The following is a 19,075-nucleotide window of genomic DNA, read 5'->3' on the forward strand; positions in this document are numbered from 1 at the left end:
GATTTCTGGACCTCTTCTCTGGAATACCATCCCTAAACCGATTCGTAATTTTACTAGTTTATCAGTATTTCAACGTAAATATTTAAAATTCCTTAAATTATCGTGATTATGTATTATGAACATCCATGTTGCATTTCTATGTTTGAATGTATTTGCTGATGCAATGTGCGTGTAGTGTGCATGTGTAAGAGTGAATTTGCATGAATGTTAATTTCTTTGTTTTGGGGTGGCACGGCTCCGATAGATCCTTAAGATCTCTCTGTGTAGCCCACATTTTCTTGTTACATTTTTTCACTGTTATGAGGAGAGAATCCCACAATGATAATAAAAAGTCCGAAAATGAAACTTCGAGATAGTAGTTTATTTCAACGTTTCGACTATATCCTAATAGTCATCTTCAGGAATAATGAGATACTACAGAAATTATGAGATATATATACAATCCAGAGACAAAGAGACTAATTCAAGTAATCACTTGAGTAATCACTGATTACTTGAATTAGTCTCTTTGTCTCTGGATTGTATATATATCTCATAATTTCTGTAGTATCTCATTATTCCTGAAGATGACTATTAGGATATAGTCGAAACGTTGAAATAAACTACTATCTCGAAGTTTCATTTTCGGACTTTTTATTATCATTGTGGGATTCTCTCCTCATCGCGTCAACACGGATATTGTGTTCTACCTATCGTTTTCACTGTTATATTATATAATATCAATCATGTAATAATGTAACAACCAAACGATAAATAAATACTACTATACTATACTATACCTAAAATCTTATACATTTATCCAGAAAAAAGACTCTTTGTTCTGGATCGTATATATAAAATCCAGAAAATATTTCTTCAATCTAGAGGAGTTTTTAAGCAGTCGAGGAGTAAAATATGAACCCGGTTATTTGATTCATGGTTAGTTCAACCATATAGTCGTTCATATATCTTCACGATCGATCAGGATGGTCTTTTTATCACCTTTACTGTATTGGCTTTTCGCTTTAAAGGTCGAATTTCGTCATCATCTTTTGCCCATCAGCGATGAAGGCACAACGCGCCGCGATTTTTAGCGCAAAAAAAGAATAGAGCATTGTATATGGTATTGAAGAGTTTCGCTACGAGGCATCGATCACACTCGAGTATAAGCTGTAATTATAACCGATACAATGACGATGAATACGTGTGATACGCGTATTAAACTGCTGCCTAATAAGGAAGTCCTTATAAAGAATAACGACTGAATAATCCAACTTTTAAATCTATGTTTTAGGAGAGAAGAGAGGGAGAGAGGGGGAGTGGGGAAGGGGAGTGGGTAGAGGGAGGGAAGATTATGCGCGCTGCGTGTGAGGGAGAGGTGAGATGGAGAGGGATGGTACTGAAATGTGAACTATTGCCTAATTAGGAAGTCTAACGTGATTGCCGCGTTTCGTGATGACGACAGATTCGACCTTAGAATTGACCACAGAAAGAGTGAGAGCGCAGGCAGAGTGAGACGGGAATGCAGAATGGGGGATGACGTGGATAGAGCGAGAGAGAGAGAGAGAGGGCAGGGATGGTGCTACAGAGAGCAGAAAGGAAGACAATAAATATAGATGTAATTCGATAATGTTGAAATGAACGACGTTATTACGACTGACGTCTGCTATCCACCCACTACTACTGCACTAACACTGTAACGAGATTAGCAATAGTCACCCAGAGTCGTCTTAACAGGAAAACTATTGATGGACAAGAACTGGGTCCAGTTTCCCTTAAACAGGGCTGCCAATCTCTGAATTGTACTATCAGTAACAAATTGAATTTTTTTCAGTGACATTTCAATGAAATGAGGAAGAAAATGTTCAAATTAATCAGTAAGACCTTCAGTAAGATCTTTCATATTTCTGTATGCATCGAACAAATTGAAACAGTATTTTTCATCATAAAAGAGTAACAAATACTGAAAATCAGAAACAGTTGAGTTTGGCAGCTCTGCTAAAAAGTTCAACTCGAAACTTTTGGTGTATTTGCCATAGGTTATTTTCATGTTTCCAACGTGGAACAACTCAAACTTAACCGTTTTTTTGGTTTAAACTTTTTCATGAAACCGGGCTTGGAAGTTTCAAATTTGAAAATCCCACACCAAATGATTCAACCTTTATTGTGATCAATCATCAATTTCACCAAAAATTGTCCACCCACAGTCCGCTATACTACATATAGTTTTCAATCTGGTACACTGCAAAGTTTTGTAAAAAGAAAATCGACGTAAAAAACAACGGCCTATAATCATATGCGCTGGTACAGCTTGCATTGTGTCACTTATTGTATATATTAAATTCAATTCCTTGGAAATATTAATTACATAATTGAAATGATGATATTTGTAGCATTTATATATGATGGACATAAATATCATATCGTATCAAGGGACAAAAAAAATTTTCTTCAAGTTGGACCCAATTTCCGACCATTTTACAAATCCCCTGAGTTTTCCATATGATTTAACACAAACGTCCCCACGAAATTTCGAGGTTTGAAATGTAATAAAATTCATTCATTTTCTATTGAATCAAAAACTGATAAAGAGAAACAAGTGGTCAATAATATTATCTGAATTCCCCGAGTTTTCCCAGGTTTTTGATAAAATATGTCAAATTCGAGAGTTTTCTAGACTTTCCAGCTCAGTGGCTACCACGTTCTGAGACCAAAAAATATTTCAAGCTGTTTTTCTGTTGAACGCGTGAATCACTGATACTGTTGGGCTCATTACTGCATTACGACGACCAATGATGGCATTTAAAAGGTTTCAGCTGGCTAAACGCTATTGAAGAGGGGGCAGGTGATAATGATACTTTGTGGGTGGAATTCGGAGGACGGATAAATCGCCGCGAGAGGTGTGGGTTTAAATTGAGTCTGAACGGCAGTTAAAGCGTTAATGACATTGATTGACAATGAGGGGGAGGCGACATAAATAATGTATCGATTCGTAGGCGAAAATACCTAAAAATACTAAAGAGTCACTCGGGCTTCCGCGTTTCAATTTCAATCTAAGTCCAATCCTCTTTGGAAATAAATCAATCAATATTAATGGAGCAAAACATCATTTCGAAATATATACATATAGAAATATAACGTTTTTCTTTCACATTTCATATCTTCATTTTCCATCTAATTTTGTTATTTTTCTTGGCATGTTTCGCATCAATTGAATTAAATTCAACCCAATTTTTGCTCTTTTCTATTTTAAATGGAAAATACTCAGCCCTAATGAAATAATGTCCTTTCATTTTCCGCATGGCGCGATTACAGGATTCTTATAGATAAACGATTCAAAAAATTCCCCGATATTCCGATGACTTTCCCTGACCCACAACCGGTACCCGTTTAAACTACAAGATATATCCTCAGTGGAGGCTGTTTCTTATCGAGTGGTTCCTTACGCCACTCGTCACCAGCAAGAACAACCAAAGGCACCAAAAATTCAAATTTCCAGACTTTTAACCGATTTTCAAAGCCGGCCAGGATTCACGGATTTTCTCTGTTGAATAGTAATAGTAATTTAATTTCTATAGCCCCCTTTTCACTGTGATTCAATGTTCAGAGGCACTTTCCATTAAATGTGTATTGTTACCCCAAACCTCTAACTTTTACCATTTATCAGTCATCCCTCCCTGAGAAATAACATCTTAGCAGCTGTCAGGCGCTCAGCAGTCATCTATCAGACCGGGTACCCATTTACTCCTGGGTGTAGGACACTACAGTAACTTAAGGGGGGGGGCGGGGGGTGGTGGTGCGACTTGACATCAAACCCACGTCGACCACATCGCTTACTCATAAATAAATCTAGAAGTCCGCGATGATCTGTAAGAACCGTGCAAATAGAATTTTGATCCTCAATTCTATTCGAGGATGAATTCGGATATTTTCAACTACAGACAGTCAGTAGCAAAGCCGTCGCTGTAGACGGCGTAGGCCGAGCTCGCTTCAATCAACAGTCGGTGTTACCTTCAGTTATATTGACTATGTGTGGGTGTTGTAAAGACGACATGATTTTGATTTCGCGTTGTATTCGTATCATGTCCTCTTCGTGATGAATCTTGCGTTTGCGAATGTACTTGATGGCCACCTACAATATTTTTAGAAAACGAGAGAAAGAGACGGAGAAAAATTATGACTCGTCGCGGAACTCTCGATTGAAATTAGAGCGTACGTATTCATTCATTCCGCTAAAAATAACATCATTACTCGGCGCTCGTTCAAGGTTTCAACGATTAGATGTTTCCTTTTAAAATGGAATCAGCGGACTTAACACGTCACTGACAGTTGAGTGGGTTTGGTTCGTCTCAAGAAGCAGTTCCAAAGTTGTGTGAATTTAATTTTGTCTTAATATCCAGTTCCAAAGTTGTGTGGATTTAATTTTGTCTTTAAATCCAGTTCCACCGTTGTGTGGGTTTTATTTGACTCTGAATTCAGTTTTACAGTTATATGGGCTTAGTTTCCGTTGCCACAGTTGTGTGGGTTTGATTTGACTCTGAATCCAATTCCACAATCATGTGATCCACTGTCCACAGTTGTGTAGGTTTAATTCATCTCTGGATCCAATTCCACAGTTGAGTGGGTTTCATTTGATAGTGGATCCAATTCCACAGTTGTGTGGATTTAATTTGACTGTGAATCCAATTCCACAGTTGCATGGGTTTAATTTGACTGTGGATCCAGTTACACGGCTATGGGTTAAATTTGACTCTGGATCCAGTTTCACAGCCATGTGATCCAGTTACACACTTGAGTGGTTAATTTGACAGACATTTTAACTCAAGTGCGCAATCAAATGACAGTATTGAACACTGTCGTCGATTAGACCTAAGCCTATCGAACAAGTTTATCAATAACTCAATAAGACAAGCTGATACAAGTTGATAAATTAGTCATCGAACAATCCTTCTAGTCAGAAGCAATATACAATGCGAAAGTGAAAATGAAATATCGCAATTAAGTAAATTGTAGAGAAATAATTGACAATTAAGAAAGAAACTCTCAAATCCAAACTGGGTCTAACAGTAGAGAGCATCATATTGATTAGTCATGATATTCAAGGCCTTGAAGATTCATTCCTATTTCATAACTTTACATGACCTCCAAGGACCGATATGAAACTGGATATATTTCGTCTTATTTTGTCCCTACACAGTTCCAAAACTAATTTCATTGAAACGTCATCAGACAGTCAAATATCACAGGTATCATGTCGACCGAAAACCAGATTTTACACTCTAAATAAAGAGTAGGTTTTTTACTTTAAACTCAATCCACTTTGAGAAAATATACTATATAAAAATTCCAGTTTCATGCAAGATCTTAAAAATTCAAAGCAGATATAGAAACAAGAATGAATCGATCGAACCTACCTTTTCGCCGGTATTTTTGTCTTTCGCGAGTTTCACTTTTCCGTACGTGCCTTCGCCGAGAGTCCGCAGAATTTCGAACCGGTTTTTTAGGTTATGCCGGTGATGGTGGTAGGGCACATTTTTCGCTTCTAACGAAATCATATTTCCCGATTTTAGTCCGTATTCACAGCCAGATGTATATTCCTTTTATTTCAAATCAACCTGGAATCGGAAGTAGAAAATTGTAATAAATTGGTAAAATTTTGATGAAGACCTAATTTATAGACCTGAATCAGTCACAACATCCATGATGAAACAATAAATGTAAAATCCCACAATTGTTGAACGACATTTATCCAAAATACTACCCTGCGTATTACACTGATGATATTAGCCTGCCCTATAAATTGAAGTTCGTAACCAATGGGAATTCTAAGCCCGTAGGCCGTGCCAAAACGAACTACACGCGTAGCCATCCATTCAGAGAAAGGGATAGCTCCCAGTCCTATGATTTGAAACATTTAAATGTTGTAATAGCCTACATGAAAAGTCAGAGAAAGGCTTCAATTCCTATGATTTGGGATCTAGGAGCCAACAAATTTTGTAATCATGAGAAAACAAAAAAATTCAATTTTCATGACTTGTGTCTTGATATCTTTGTCTCAATAGATACCTGATTCGTAGTTGCTTTATTGGAAGCCGCGTACTTAAGTTAACAAAAATAATACCGCATCGGCAGAACATCCACTTCGTAAGTAAGGCCAGTAATATAAGTAAACAATAAACATACCCACTTACTCAAACCCGGAAGTAAAGTTTAGCTATCGTAAACAACTCATTTGAACCGACATTTCGTCGAATAAGCACAGAATTTTATCACTTCAACTTACACTCTACTCGCCGTCCTATCATCCTGAGTATTCCATCGGTATCCACGACATCCATAGAATGGTAAAAATGCCTTCGAATCGAATCTATTTAACGCGAATTCTCTCTCCTACTCCTACACACTTAGTAATGATTCATTCATAATCGCCAGAGCAACAAATTCAATCACGGTTTTATTGTTCAAGTCAACTAAATATTTATTGGTACAATAACCAAACTCAAACTGTGGTGAACGGATAATAAGATAAAAACCCACTATGTTCAAATAGCTGACGATGATCTCTAGGGTGAGATCGAAACGTCGTGTATTTTAGATTTTAGATTTTTTTAATAAATAGATTCTCGATTTTAAAATTCTTTTAATTTGTACATAGTGTGGGTTTTTATCTGAAATATTTATTGTTATGATAATGCGATGTTTTCGAATTTTGTCAGTTTTAAGATATTGCCCGTGGTTTGGAGTCCATATGGGGGATGATCCAAATCGTCGTCCAATCCGCGCAATAGCCTGTCATCATGGCTTTCCGTTTGAAAGCTGAAACAGGTCCCTTCAAACGGATTTTTAATTCTTTTGATGTGAAATGATTTATTTGCATAAAAGATTGTTACAGAGTTTACAAATGAATACACAATATATGGAAAACAATGTACCAATAAATTATGCGAGGAATTAGGAGAAGCCAAATTCAGCTAAAATCTGTAGTCGGAATTTCATTTTGTCATTATCACCACCCGTATAAAATTGGTAAGTGTGTGGTATGTATCGGCTTCGTGTTACACTGGAATGCGATCGTTGCCAAGAACTTGCCGCTAATCTACGAAAAAGATTACTGTCTTCCATCGATCTAACACAATCCGGTCGAAAGTATGCCTATTGCGATAATGTATCCCGACGCCTTTTCGTTGACTCCGTTCTATTCGGAAACATTAAAGGAAAGTCATGAATTCCGGGAACTTATTCTTTTAAATCTTCGAAATATATATATATATATATATATATATATATATATATATATATATATATATATATATATATATATATATATATATATATATATATATATATATATATATATATATATATATATATATATATATATATATTGATTTAAAAAGATAAAATATGACGTGCATCTGACCCTAAAAATGATTTAGAAATAATGCGTTGAAACATACGGTGCATTCGCTTAATATATATTGCCTTTTTGGAAATCAAGTGACTCTTTTGGGATGTCCTTCTAAATTGGTATCCCGCCCCTCGAAAATATGTTCAACAAAAATATGAAGGAGAATGAATGAAGAAATTCCACACTTCGAACTTAATTATACGATAGAATTTATCATTTTGAAACCACAACGTTTTCACTAACAGCCATCATGAGATGGAATGACCAGAAAAACCAGTGACAAGGTAACGAAGGAGAATATTTCTTTTTATGAATCTGACGATGTTTGTTTTCTATATCGTCATTAATTCTGCCACAGTGTTCACTAATTGAAGTTATTTACCCAAAAGAGGATATTTAGTCATAAGAGAAGGATTCGGCATTGACTTATCGTGATCTTTGTGTGTAGCGCCATATACGGTTTGAAAAACGGAAAACCACAGGAAATTGTTGTTCCAGCATTGCTACAATATTTCCGTCTAATCGAATGTAGTCTATTTTAGTACACGTATACGACTGTTTTATAGGAAACCGGGCCGGGTTGAGTGATTGGAAACCCTTACCTCATGCTCGACCCCAACCGCCAACGCGTTTTATGTATAATATGTAAATAAACTCGGAGATGTAAATAAATCGTCCTCGACACATACGTTACTTACATTAAACCGCACTCGAATCTCGCCGGGTTCTATCTGTTTGTATTTCACGTTTACTCGCGACACGGAGGTATTTCGATCGATAAAGCGCGCCGCGATTATTATATTCAAGGATAAACAGTGTCTGAACACATTCGACGAGAAAAGTGTCGATTACGCGTGGAATTTTTGCGAAGAAATTTTCGGACTTGCTTGGAATAGTAAATAACGATTCAAAACTCAACATTTGGTGAGTGCACACTCGAAATTTATTTGATCAGGTTCTAAAACTTGTTTGAACTAGGCATCATTTTAGACCCCTGGGAATATTCGCACGGCCGAAGTTTAGTTTTAGTACCGGACTGAGCCGATTCATTTCACCGGAGTTTGTATAAGTTAATACCAGTATTAAAGTTGGTTTAAAAAAAAATTCAAACCATTATTTTAAGCCCCTTTACCTGAAAAGGGACAGAAGATTTCCCCCATCTACGACAATCTACCATGTGTATTGAAGAGACTAAGGGAATTATCAAATTAATTTCTAAACATCTCTACCAAATATGGCCCAAAAGACGTAATTGTTTAGGGGACCAGTCGCAATTCCCAAGCGTAGTACATGCACAATTTCATTTAAGTACTGTAAGATATTTTTCAATATATAAGTACTGTATGATTTATATATGGGCCATCTATAATACGGTTGTTTTTTGTACGAATGATGAATGAATTGACAATTCAAATGTCAATTGCCTGTCCTCGATCTACGCGTAAAAAAATATATATTACGTCTGCAATAATGTAGGCCAATCGTAGAAAACAAGTATCATTCGATTAAAGGGCGAAATTACTTTTCTGTATTTACGCGTATAAATCCTCCAAACATCAACATTGGGCCCTTCATTTGTCTGGTCAAAGGCCGAAAACCGGGTCTCGTTACGTAAAATTACGATAGATGGCGAAGTGGTGTTTACACGCAGAATACTACTTATAACATTTTTCCGAGAAATTACCATCAATCATCGTTAGAAACCGAGAGAACCCTGTTTGAACTTTTGTGGGCCAATTTCCTCGCAATATACTGTGTCTGTGCGGTTTCCGGATTCATCTGGAACTGGTGACGAAGCGCCGGTCCATTTCCAACACGCCACCGGGACTTTCTCATCCCCGAACAGGTGTAAGTTCGCCCCCACACACATCGCCCGCAGAGACGCGCGGCGAGACTGATAATGAAAACATTTTACTCTTGATACACCTCACCCTTTCCAAATTAGGCACGAAACTAACATCTGATCGACTGTGAGTGGGGGGTATTTATAACTTCACATTAGCAGCCGAGAAGCTGCTATCATCTAGGTCAGAGCAGACGTCTTCGCCAATCGTTGGCTTCCGTACTGATGGGGTATCTGCAACAGGGGTGTAGGCGATGAGTTTTGTAATTTGAGATTCGCTAATACATTCTTATAGCTGACGTACAGTTTTGTTTTCAGTCGGCCATTAGCCGTCGAAGGATTAGTTTCTTGGGTTGTAACCTCCCTTTTCTACAGTACTAAACCAACAACACGGTTGTTCATTCAACGGATTTATTCCTTAGTTTTCAGGCAGGTTTTATTATTTATCAATACTTTGCTTGCATGAACTTCGATAACTTTTCAGGAATTCAAAACCGTTCGTGCAGGAATTTTTGAGGTATGCAATTACGTAATTTTTTCAAATGAGTAAGCGAAAATTGTTTGGTCAAATGATCAGTTCTGGATGAAAAGAAATCGCAGGTTTATTAATGGATTTTTGCACATTTTAGATGTAAACTTACGCAATGAAAATATCTATAAATTAGACATGCGAATTATAATATATATGGTGGAATTTATAGGATAAAACAGTATTTCATTTGCTGTGTCGATTAAATTGAGGATTTCTCTTTTTCAACTCCAGGTAGTTAACAATATTCTTCTTGCATTTGCGCCGGATTCGAACTATTTTTGGGCAAAATCCCTACCACGATCCGATGTAAATGAAAAACCCGTGGTTTCAATATCAAATTGATGAAATTATTTTGAGGAAAAACACACACGCGCGTGTAGTCTTTTGAAATTGTCGTTATTGTGGGATTCGACCCGCGCGACTGTAAACAACACAGGTCGTTTCGATTGCCTACTCGTGTAGACACGACTATCAAACTGCCAAGCTGTCAAAATAATAAATCTATAAAATCTGCCATTAAAATTAGATAAAACAAGACAAAATAATTGACGAAACATTGTTTAATTGATTTTGTTAATGATTTTACTGCTCATTTTTCGTGTTTTGAAGCGAAATTAACGAAATGTACATCTGGGTCGTTGTAGTGAGAATTATTAAAGCACCCGATCAACGTCACCATGTCAGCCGCGGACGAGTTAGGCTACGACAGTGAGGAAGAAGAGATGCCGGCCACCGAGAGAGATCTGGCTGATGACGCCCAATGGAAGCTTATACAGAAGAACACGTTCACCAGATGGGCCAACGAACACCTGAAGACCGTTTCGAAGAACATCAACGACCTGGAATTGGATTTCGCCGACGGTTTGAGGCTGATATCGCTGGTCGAAGTTTTGTCCGGCAAAAAATTCCGGCACATCAACAAGCGCCCGAACTTCAGGACGCAAAAACTGGAGAATGTGACGATGACATTGCGATTCCTGGAAGAAGATGAAGGGATTAAACTCGTTAATATCGGTAAGTTTTGAAATTTTTGCATTGGATGGTTCGAAGATAGTGAGTCAGTGGGCTGTTCTCGACTGAGTCAGTGGGGTAGGCCAGGCCTGTACGGTGTACCCTGTTCTAGGCCTACCCCTTAAAGTGACCTCATCCTAATCATGAGTAAAGGTTTGATATTCAAATAGGGCTTTTATCAACTAATCGAGTATTTTCCAATGGGCTCTGCAAAATAAAAGATTTTGAAGTAAAATCACAGTTCGATTACCGACTGACCCAGGCCCTGGTTGTTATGGGTTCAATCCTTAGATCTGGCTGGTTGTGCAAACTTTTTGAAAACTGGTTTAACCGTTTGTTTAAGAATTAACTATTTCATCTGTTGCGGTAGTGTGGTTGAATAATTTTTGATAGGCCCACTAAAACAGATTTGAACTTTCGCGATGAGACTGGGTACGATAACCTTGACTAACCTTTTTGGCACGCCCTGTTTGTAACCTATACCAAACCTAAGCGTGAGTCGTCTGTTGGTGCTATTTACATTAGTCAGATATGTGAGGTTGTGATACATGACACTTACGCTCTGATCTAGGCCTAGTCTAGGCCACCACTGCTACTAGGAATAGCTTAGCTAGTTTTGAAAGTGAGACAGGCCCAACAAGACTGGGTAATGACGAAATGTAAAAAGGTCTTTAAACTCGAAACATCGTGGGCCTCGGACTATTGGCCCTATTTCCATCTTGACATCGGATCTTTTTACGGAGTATCTTGTGGCCAGACAGGCTTTAGGGCTGTATTTGGATGATGAGATTGAGTCTAGTTTTGGTGCTAGGCCTACTCGAATTATGGTTACCTTAAGGTGAACCTTAAATCTTTGCCAAAAATAAAAATATTGTAATAAAAATATAGTAGAAACTGCTTAATTCGGATTTTCATTTAGGCCTAAGTCGGATCAAACATTTTCAAGTTGCTGCTGTACGTTCATATTTCAACGACCCCTGAAAATATTTCGAATCTCAACCATTTGGATCATAAATAAAAATTTTAGAAGTTTTTATGCCGACATTCTTTTTTTGCGGCCTCGAAAAAAGAATCGCGTATAAGTCACCAGTAATTGTTAGTGTTTAGTGCGTCGCGTCATTTCCGAGAATACAAGCGCCTATCATCGGAATGTCGTCTCTATTCGGCCTCCTTTTGTTGTTTCGTAGAGAATGCCGCCGCCGGCATTTCAATTCGAGGATTTGTTACTCCGAAAGCGAGCGACGAAAACATGTTTTTTCGTGCTAATCGTGAGTCACGGCCGGCGACGATTCGACCCTTATCCGATTGAGTCGACCGGTTAATCGGTGGTCAGAATTTACGTCCATTAATTAGAGCTCTGTAATTGTTAGGATCGGTAGGAGCGAATACGCTGTTAATTTCGTCCCAATTCCGCGTTAAAACTATTGCCTCGTGGCTTGTTTACTAATAGAGGCCAAATGTGAGAGCGTTTCCATATAAGGTGTTTAAGCCATACTACTATGCAGGCTGGCATTGTTTAGTCCCGTCGTGCGGTTAACTTATAGGGCATTAGTCAATGAAAATAATAGATTTTATGCATTATTATTCAAGTTGTTATAAGTAGGGCTATGTGAAGTCAATTTACGGTTATGAAGTCAGTTATGCCTATTTAAGCGTTGATCGTTTGAAACATGGAATTAATCTGATATTACGAATGAAGTTGAATCGACAGTACAATTAGCCATGCATGGGTGTCCCCGGCAGGATTTTTCAAGGGGGCTTGAATTTCTCTTTAAAGGGGCATGAATCAACTTAGATTTCAACTTCGCAAACAGCCTAGGCCATAAGAAATTCCCTAAACTATGTAGGCCTATGCTATAGGCCTACTCATTTTATAGAGATTGAAGCTGCAGTCTTGCTCTTAAGATATATACTATCTAAAACCTAAAACTGTTGTCATGAATAAGAAGTTGGCATAAAAATTGCGTAATTGATTAAGAGGATGTTTAAAACAAATGTTTTTTCACTTTTGAAAAAAGGCTCTTTGCCCCAAGATTGGGCCATTCATACCTCCTAACCCCCTCTTGGCGATGCCTATGATGGCTGGTTCATGGTGGTCCATCGTGTGTGTCACTTCAAGTCACAAAATATCATATCAAGTTAAAGTCACATGGATTTCACTCGGACCCCGGAACAAAGATGATCAAAAATTGTTAGGGGCAGCAATAGAAAAATATTGTTTTTTTTAATACGATGTTTCAAGGCCGATGGCGCAAAGGTGACATCAATGTAGCCTCGAGCGAAACCCCCGCGAGACGTAAAGGTCGTAAATCAAATCAAACCGGTAGCTTTCAATTTTTTGAACGACTCACAAGTCAATTATATTAATCTTCATCGATTTTCAATCACTGTGTTAAGTGCTAAGCGATGTCGATCCGGCCGACTCTCTCTCCATCTCTCTCTCTCTGCTCTCTCTCTCTCTCTCTGCTCTCTCTGCTCTCTCCCTCAGGGATATCTAATTAAGTCGCGTTAATTCTCGATTGCGGATAATAGCGCCGCGCTGGTCGGGCGTGATAACGGGTATTCGAACGCCCAAGCCTCTACGCACACATCGTCGGCGTTCTAACGTCGATTCTAGCCTGTATATGAACGGTTGTATTTTCTATCCAGGCAAACATTGATTTTTAAGTAATTATCGTTCCGAAAAAAAATTACCGCCTAAAAATATACCGATTAATATGCTTAATCTGGATCATTTTTGGACTGATTAATTCATTGGGTTTATGAGAAATCTGGATTTAGAATCATATGATATTTTACATTTATTTATGCATTTGCGGACTCATAATTTGATCCGGATTAAGCAGATTTGACTGGGCCAACATTTTGTACGAAATTTCAAGCCCCTCAAGCTTTTGATGTTGATAATCTGGCTGATTGGCTTTAGTCTTAAGTATTTGAAAATGAACTGATTTTAAATCTTTGAAAAAGGCCTTATGCCTAAATTGAACAAGGTTAGGTTCCAGTACCCATAGATTTAAACCGATGGCTTTAAAATGATGGAAAAGAAACTTTTATTTTCAGTCTGAATATGAATAGGTTTACATCATAACCGCGCTGAACCCAGTTCCATATGTATAAATCTATCCTCGTGGGATAAAGATGATTAAAAATTGACTTATTGCTAGTTATATATCTAAATCTACTGTATCGGTACCTCACAACTGTGGAACTGAATCCCAGGGCTTGCAGTACATGTTTGAACTGAATTATACTGGGTCCGATTTCATACAGATATCAATACTTTTTCAGTGTGGTGGTTAATAGATACATTTATGACTGATATATTACTCCTGACAGCTTAGCGGTTTCTAAATGCCCGGGAACCCTCAATTTAGTCATTGGAAAATTTTCGTTCGAAGATCTACCCTCGATTCAGTAGTTGGGTGAGATGTTCATTGCAGGGCAACGCGAAAACAGGATACAGCAACCCTGTGTATGTTTCCCTGTGTCGTGTGCATTTTATTACTAGAAATGAGAAACACGGTTTCGGCAAACTCTGTTTCCAGGAAACATCCCGATTGCCTGTTTCTGCGTTTCCCTGCGTCGTGTTCATATAGGGCTTGAACGATTACCTCCCTCTATAGAACCGGGGACTTCGCAAAAAACCACCCCGGTAAAAGTGACCCTGAAATACACATAGATGAAAGGCTGATATATGTATCGCGTATAGATTTTAAGGTAGCTATATATCTACTGTATGTAAAACAGACGTCGTCATGTATCGGGGTATATAGCGTATGAATAATGTATGAGCGAGATGTAAAAGTGTAATTAGTCAATGGTTCATTGAACATATGGTTGTTACGCGGGGAGGGGGAGGTAAAAAGGTTATAGTTTACTATCTTACTATGAATCATAACCTGCCTCACCCCTCCCTCGACAACGATGCCTTTGTTATGTGGCAATGTTTTCCATTATTTTTCGATCCTTGAAGCGTTGTGAATATTGCTCTTCAATTTTTCACAGCGGATGAGACGCATAGGTCTTTGCCCTCATCCCCTAGCCGATGTTGCTGCTACCCTCGTTCAAAATGACAGTTCATGGGTCACAATTAAACACAACTTTTACTATTGAGGTTGCCCTTAATTTTTTCGAGATACGATCTGCTCTTAACAACGAATTCGAGCTATCGTACCCGCTCCAACCCCCTAAACCCTTTTCAGTGCTGACTATAATTAATACCTGAAAGTGCTGGAGATTATTTCGAAATGAAAAAAAATCCGCCCCATTGTTGAATAACAGGCATACTGATTTATCGCGACTACATCGCATCGTGGTGTATCATTCTCAATATTTTACCATCTTTGCGTTGTTGTTGTCACTATGTTTGTGTTGCCATCTTTTAAAGGATATAAAAACTAATTACCAATTACATCAATACACCGTGATGCGGTGTACTAGCTAAGTTCATCACTGATTGATTCACCGCACTGTAGTGTAGTCGCACTGTAAGGGTTAAGTTATATCTTGTTTATAAAATCAACCCCTGGGGCCAGTTGCACAGTCGTGACTTAAGTCCAAAAGTGGTCTTAAATCTTAAGACTGGTCTTAAGTTGTTAGATTGGCTATAGAACTAAGTTGGTCTTAAACTGGTCTTAAATCTAAGTCCTGACTATGCAACCGGCCCCTGCCTATTAGAAATCATAGATCTATCATTTTTATCGCGTCATTTCCGATTTATTTCTCGAAGATTTAAAGATTTGTTTTTAAACGTATTCGTATTACAGACAGTACTCACATCGTCGACGCTCACTTGAAGTTGATCCTCGGTCTGATCTGGACGTTGATTCTTCACTATTCGATTTCGATGCCGATGTGGGACGACGACGACTTCGAGGACCCCGACTTCGGCAGCAAGACGCCCAAACAGAAACTGCTCATCTGGATTCAGAACAAAGTACCCGAAAAACCGATCAATAATTTCACGACCGATTGGAACGACGGTAAAGCCATCGGTGCCCTCGTCGACGCCATCGCACCCGGTAAGTCAATTCTCAATTTTCCCAAAAAAACATGTTTTCGAATGTTTGCAGAATTTTCCTACAAGAAACGATGACTGTTCTCGGGAAGAATCTTGTTAGTGCCAGAGTTTTTTTGAGCAATTGTTCTTGAACGCGGTGAAAGGAATACCATCATGTGTGGCGCTGGCTCAGTTACAGCGTGGGTTGCGGGGCAAAAGACACATCGAACACGTTGTTTATGTTCTGAGTGGGATCGCTGGGTTGAGAGTAAAAATGAACCTTCTCTGCTAGTAATACTCGGATTGGAGCTCGGTGTGTTAAGGGGTGAACGGAACCTTGTCCGTAAAAATGGCCCCGAGTGGAGCTCAGAGGTATAAAGGGGCTAAATGAAACCTTGAACCACCTGCTAATGAATGCTCAGTGGGTTGTTGAGAGTTGAAAGATGAATTTCTAAGAATAATCAAGGAATAGTTAATTGAGGGATTTTCAGGTAGCCTAGATGTGAAGCCTTTAATTGATGATATTTGCAAAACCCCGATCCGACTTTTAACTATAAGAGGATTAATTGAAGCATCGTTTCTGATCGGTTTTGAATATCCTATAAAACAATTATAGACGCAAATCGATCTTAGCACAAACTTCCGGTCGATCGATCATCGACGGGCTGTGATCGGAGACGCTCGCGGGGTAAAAACAACTCGGGGACAAAATGGACGGCGACGAAGACCGGACGACGATTAGTGAGTCACGTTCGAATCCCGTGTCGTCGGGACTTGCCGACGATTTCGAGCGGAGTCTTTTCGATTTAACTCCGGAGTCGTCGCATTGTTTCGAGGTTTATCTGAGTCAAACGCAGCGGAATTTTACGGTCGACGATCTCGATTCCGACTTCGATGACGAAGGTGGGTTTTCAATCGAGCTGAGGAACATCGTAGAAAAATAAGTGAATGTTGAAATTGAATGTTGGTATTTTTTGTATCTGGACTTGAAGCAATTTTCTATTTTTGTTTTTCTGAAAAAAAGTTTTAACACATTTGAAAAAAATTGTCTTGGATACACGGTTATGGAAATGAATTTTTACTTTTGAAAATATACCTTGTAATTAAGTAAATATTTAGATGGCTGGTTTTGATATATTGAGACCGATCTGGAGTAATATAAATGGGCTTTTAGGGATGAATTTTGTGATGTGAGTGAAAAAGTATCTTTTATTTCAATCTGAAAAATACGCTTGAAATTAAAGAAATTAAACATTGGTGGTTTTGATATATTCTGATTATCACAAATCTTTATTATGGGCTATTGAGAATTTGTTGTCAAAGTTACTGGCCCTTCGATGGCACACTGAACGAAGATATGACGAAATATCATTTAAAAAGTCAGTCAACAGTTGAAACAACTTTTGGTACTGGAAAGATCACATTGCAATAAGAAAGTAAAGAGCAGACTTTGAAATAGCTGAATCAAATCCAGATCATTTTATTTGTTCGTAAATTTTTAGAAAATATAGACAAAGAATTTTATTTCAAGAATAAGTTTTTTTAAATCACCAAATAGCATCAACAAGTGAAAGCTGCTTGTATCGATAGGTATAATTCCTTCCTCACCCCCAGCACCCTCCAGGTGCTATTAGCCTCGGTACAGATTGGTTTATTGGTTGCATTCCGATGGTGATCGGGTCTGATGTGAAATTTATCACTTTCGCCGCTGTCTATACCTACCTTCACAGAACATTTAAAGCAATTTCTACTCGTAGCAAGTGGTATCTATCGTTCAGCTATAAATTGCATCTCTTGAATTCAATAATGTGTACCTGTCTTATTATGGAACCGAGGATGATTAATGAAAATGGTTAAAATGAAAAAAAAATTGGGCTTAATTTATATACAAAGGCAAAATTGGCTTGGCCTGGATTTATTTTAATCTTAACTCAAGGACAGAGCCTTGGAAATATACAGTTGAGCCCAAAGTTAAATCACGTTTTCTTGACTATCTTTGAATTTGTAAATTTCAGTCCAAGAGCCAGTTTTTGGCCGGTATCAGTTCCATCAGGGGTTTACCATAAAAGTTGAATGCAATGAACCATATTTACCGAAACTCGGTTATCGTCGAACAGCCCTCTTAAGGCTTAAACGCTAAGTTGGAGATCTTTAAGAAAGGTTCGAGGATATCCGCGAACACCTTACATTTAAATCAAAATGTCTGGCGATAAATTACATCGCGGAATTTAATTTCGATCGGTATTATAGATAAAAAAAGAAAAAACAAATTTTCATGATATTCGAAAATAAATCATGGCATCGCGATGGACGGCGATCGTATTTATGGGTGTCGAATTATGCAAAATATCTCGCGATGTATTTAGTATCGAATATTTAGCCGTCATCTCGAATATGGAATAATCGATTTTGTTCATCGTTGTTCTCGACAGGTTTGTGCCCCGACTGGGAGAGCTGGGATCCGAAAAATGCGCGACAAAACGCGAAAGAAGCGATGAACGCCGCCGAGCAATGGTTGGACGTACCTCAGGTAAGTCTGAGTTTATATTCAAACTGTATTTAACAATGGGATACCTGCAACGCCAGATGGCGCAGCAAAACACCGGGTTATTAAAAATCAGTTCATTTTCAATGAAATTCGAACTTGATTTTAAAGCTTCCAAATCCGAAAAGATATAAGATTCCCTTTCTCACACAGTGTATGGTATAGATTTTGCTGAAAATTGATTTACCGGGTGCTAATCAGGAAAGTCTCAAATTCAATTCAAATTTGATTGAAATGTAGAAGAAATTGAAGCGCAGTAACCCAGAGTCACTATAGCGATCCTGGCGGAATCCTTGCTTCCCACAGTAGCGTTGCAGGTATCTTTATGTGTCTAAACGCAAAGAGAATACTTTTTTAAGTAGCTTCTTATCTTTTTATGGCGCAGATACTCTAAAAATATGAAAAAGATTTGATCATAGTCATATTCATTTCCAGTTCATTTCCACTAGACAACTGTTTACGTCAAATGACTCTTAATTTGTTTTGAAAACCACTCCCAAAATGAAATGACAGGTTGCAGTCAGTTTTGTGTTACCAATTTGAAAGGTAAAAACGGACCTTCGTAACGGTATATGTACCTACAGTTAGGAAACCTGTGAAAGATGCAATTTCTTCGGCATGTTTTTGTAGAAACGATCTCGGCGATCACCCGCGAAGTGAGCACCCTTCCATTATGACTACAACCGGCGAATATTCACGCTTTCGGTAATTCGAACGGTTTTGTAGTCGGACGGAAAAAATCTCTCCCGGGGATG

General features: G+C 38.2%; 2 protein-coding genes across 4 annotated transcripts in view; one reads left to right on the forward strand and one right to left on the reverse strand.

Moving 5' to 3' along the window:
- LOC141901426 (NUAK family SNF1-like kinase 1) overlaps nucleotides 1–6,371 on the reverse strand; it is a 17,916-nt gene extending 11,545 nt beyond the window's left edge. Inside the window, exons 1-3 of the mRNA XM_074788646.1 lie at nucleotides 6,263–6,371; nucleotides 5,394–5,594; nucleotides 3,991–4,111 (exon numbers count right to left, since the gene is read on the reverse strand). Coding sequence (XP_074644747.1) covers nucleotides 3,991–4,111; nucleotides 5,394–5,534 — 262 coding nt within the window. The 5' untranslated portion in view covers nucleotides 5,535–5,594; nucleotides 6,263–6,371. The remainder of the gene's footprint in view (nucleotides 1–3,990; nucleotides 4,112–5,393; nucleotides 5,595–6,262) is intronic.
- Nucleotides 6,372–9,537: 3,166 nt separating this feature from the next.
- Nucleotides 9,538–19,075, forward strand: part of LOC141901327 (filamin-A-like) — a 90,692-nt gene continuing 81,154 nt past the window's right edge. For all 3 annotated transcript variants that reach the window (XM_074788502.1, XM_074788505.1, XM_074788506.1), the window contains exons 1-4: nucleotides 9,538–9,663; nucleotides 10,411–10,776; nucleotides 15,543–15,797; nucleotides 18,208–18,305. In XM_074788502.1, coding sequence (XP_074644603.1) covers nucleotides 10,440–10,776; nucleotides 15,543–15,797; nucleotides 18,208–18,305 — 690 coding nt within the window. In that variant the 5' untranslated portion in view covers nucleotides 9,538–9,663; nucleotides 10,411–10,439. The remainder of the gene's footprint in view (nucleotides 9,664–10,410; nucleotides 10,777–15,542; nucleotides 15,798–18,207; nucleotides 18,306–19,075) is intronic.

This window comes from Tubulanus polymorphus, chromosome 3, assembly GCF_964204645.1.
Source record: "Tubulanus polymorphus chromosome 3, tnTubPoly1.2, whole genome shotgun sequence".
Taxonomy (NCBI): Eukaryota; Metazoa; Nemertea; class Palaeonemertea; order Tubulaniformes; family Tubulanidae; genus Tubulanus; species Tubulanus polymorphus.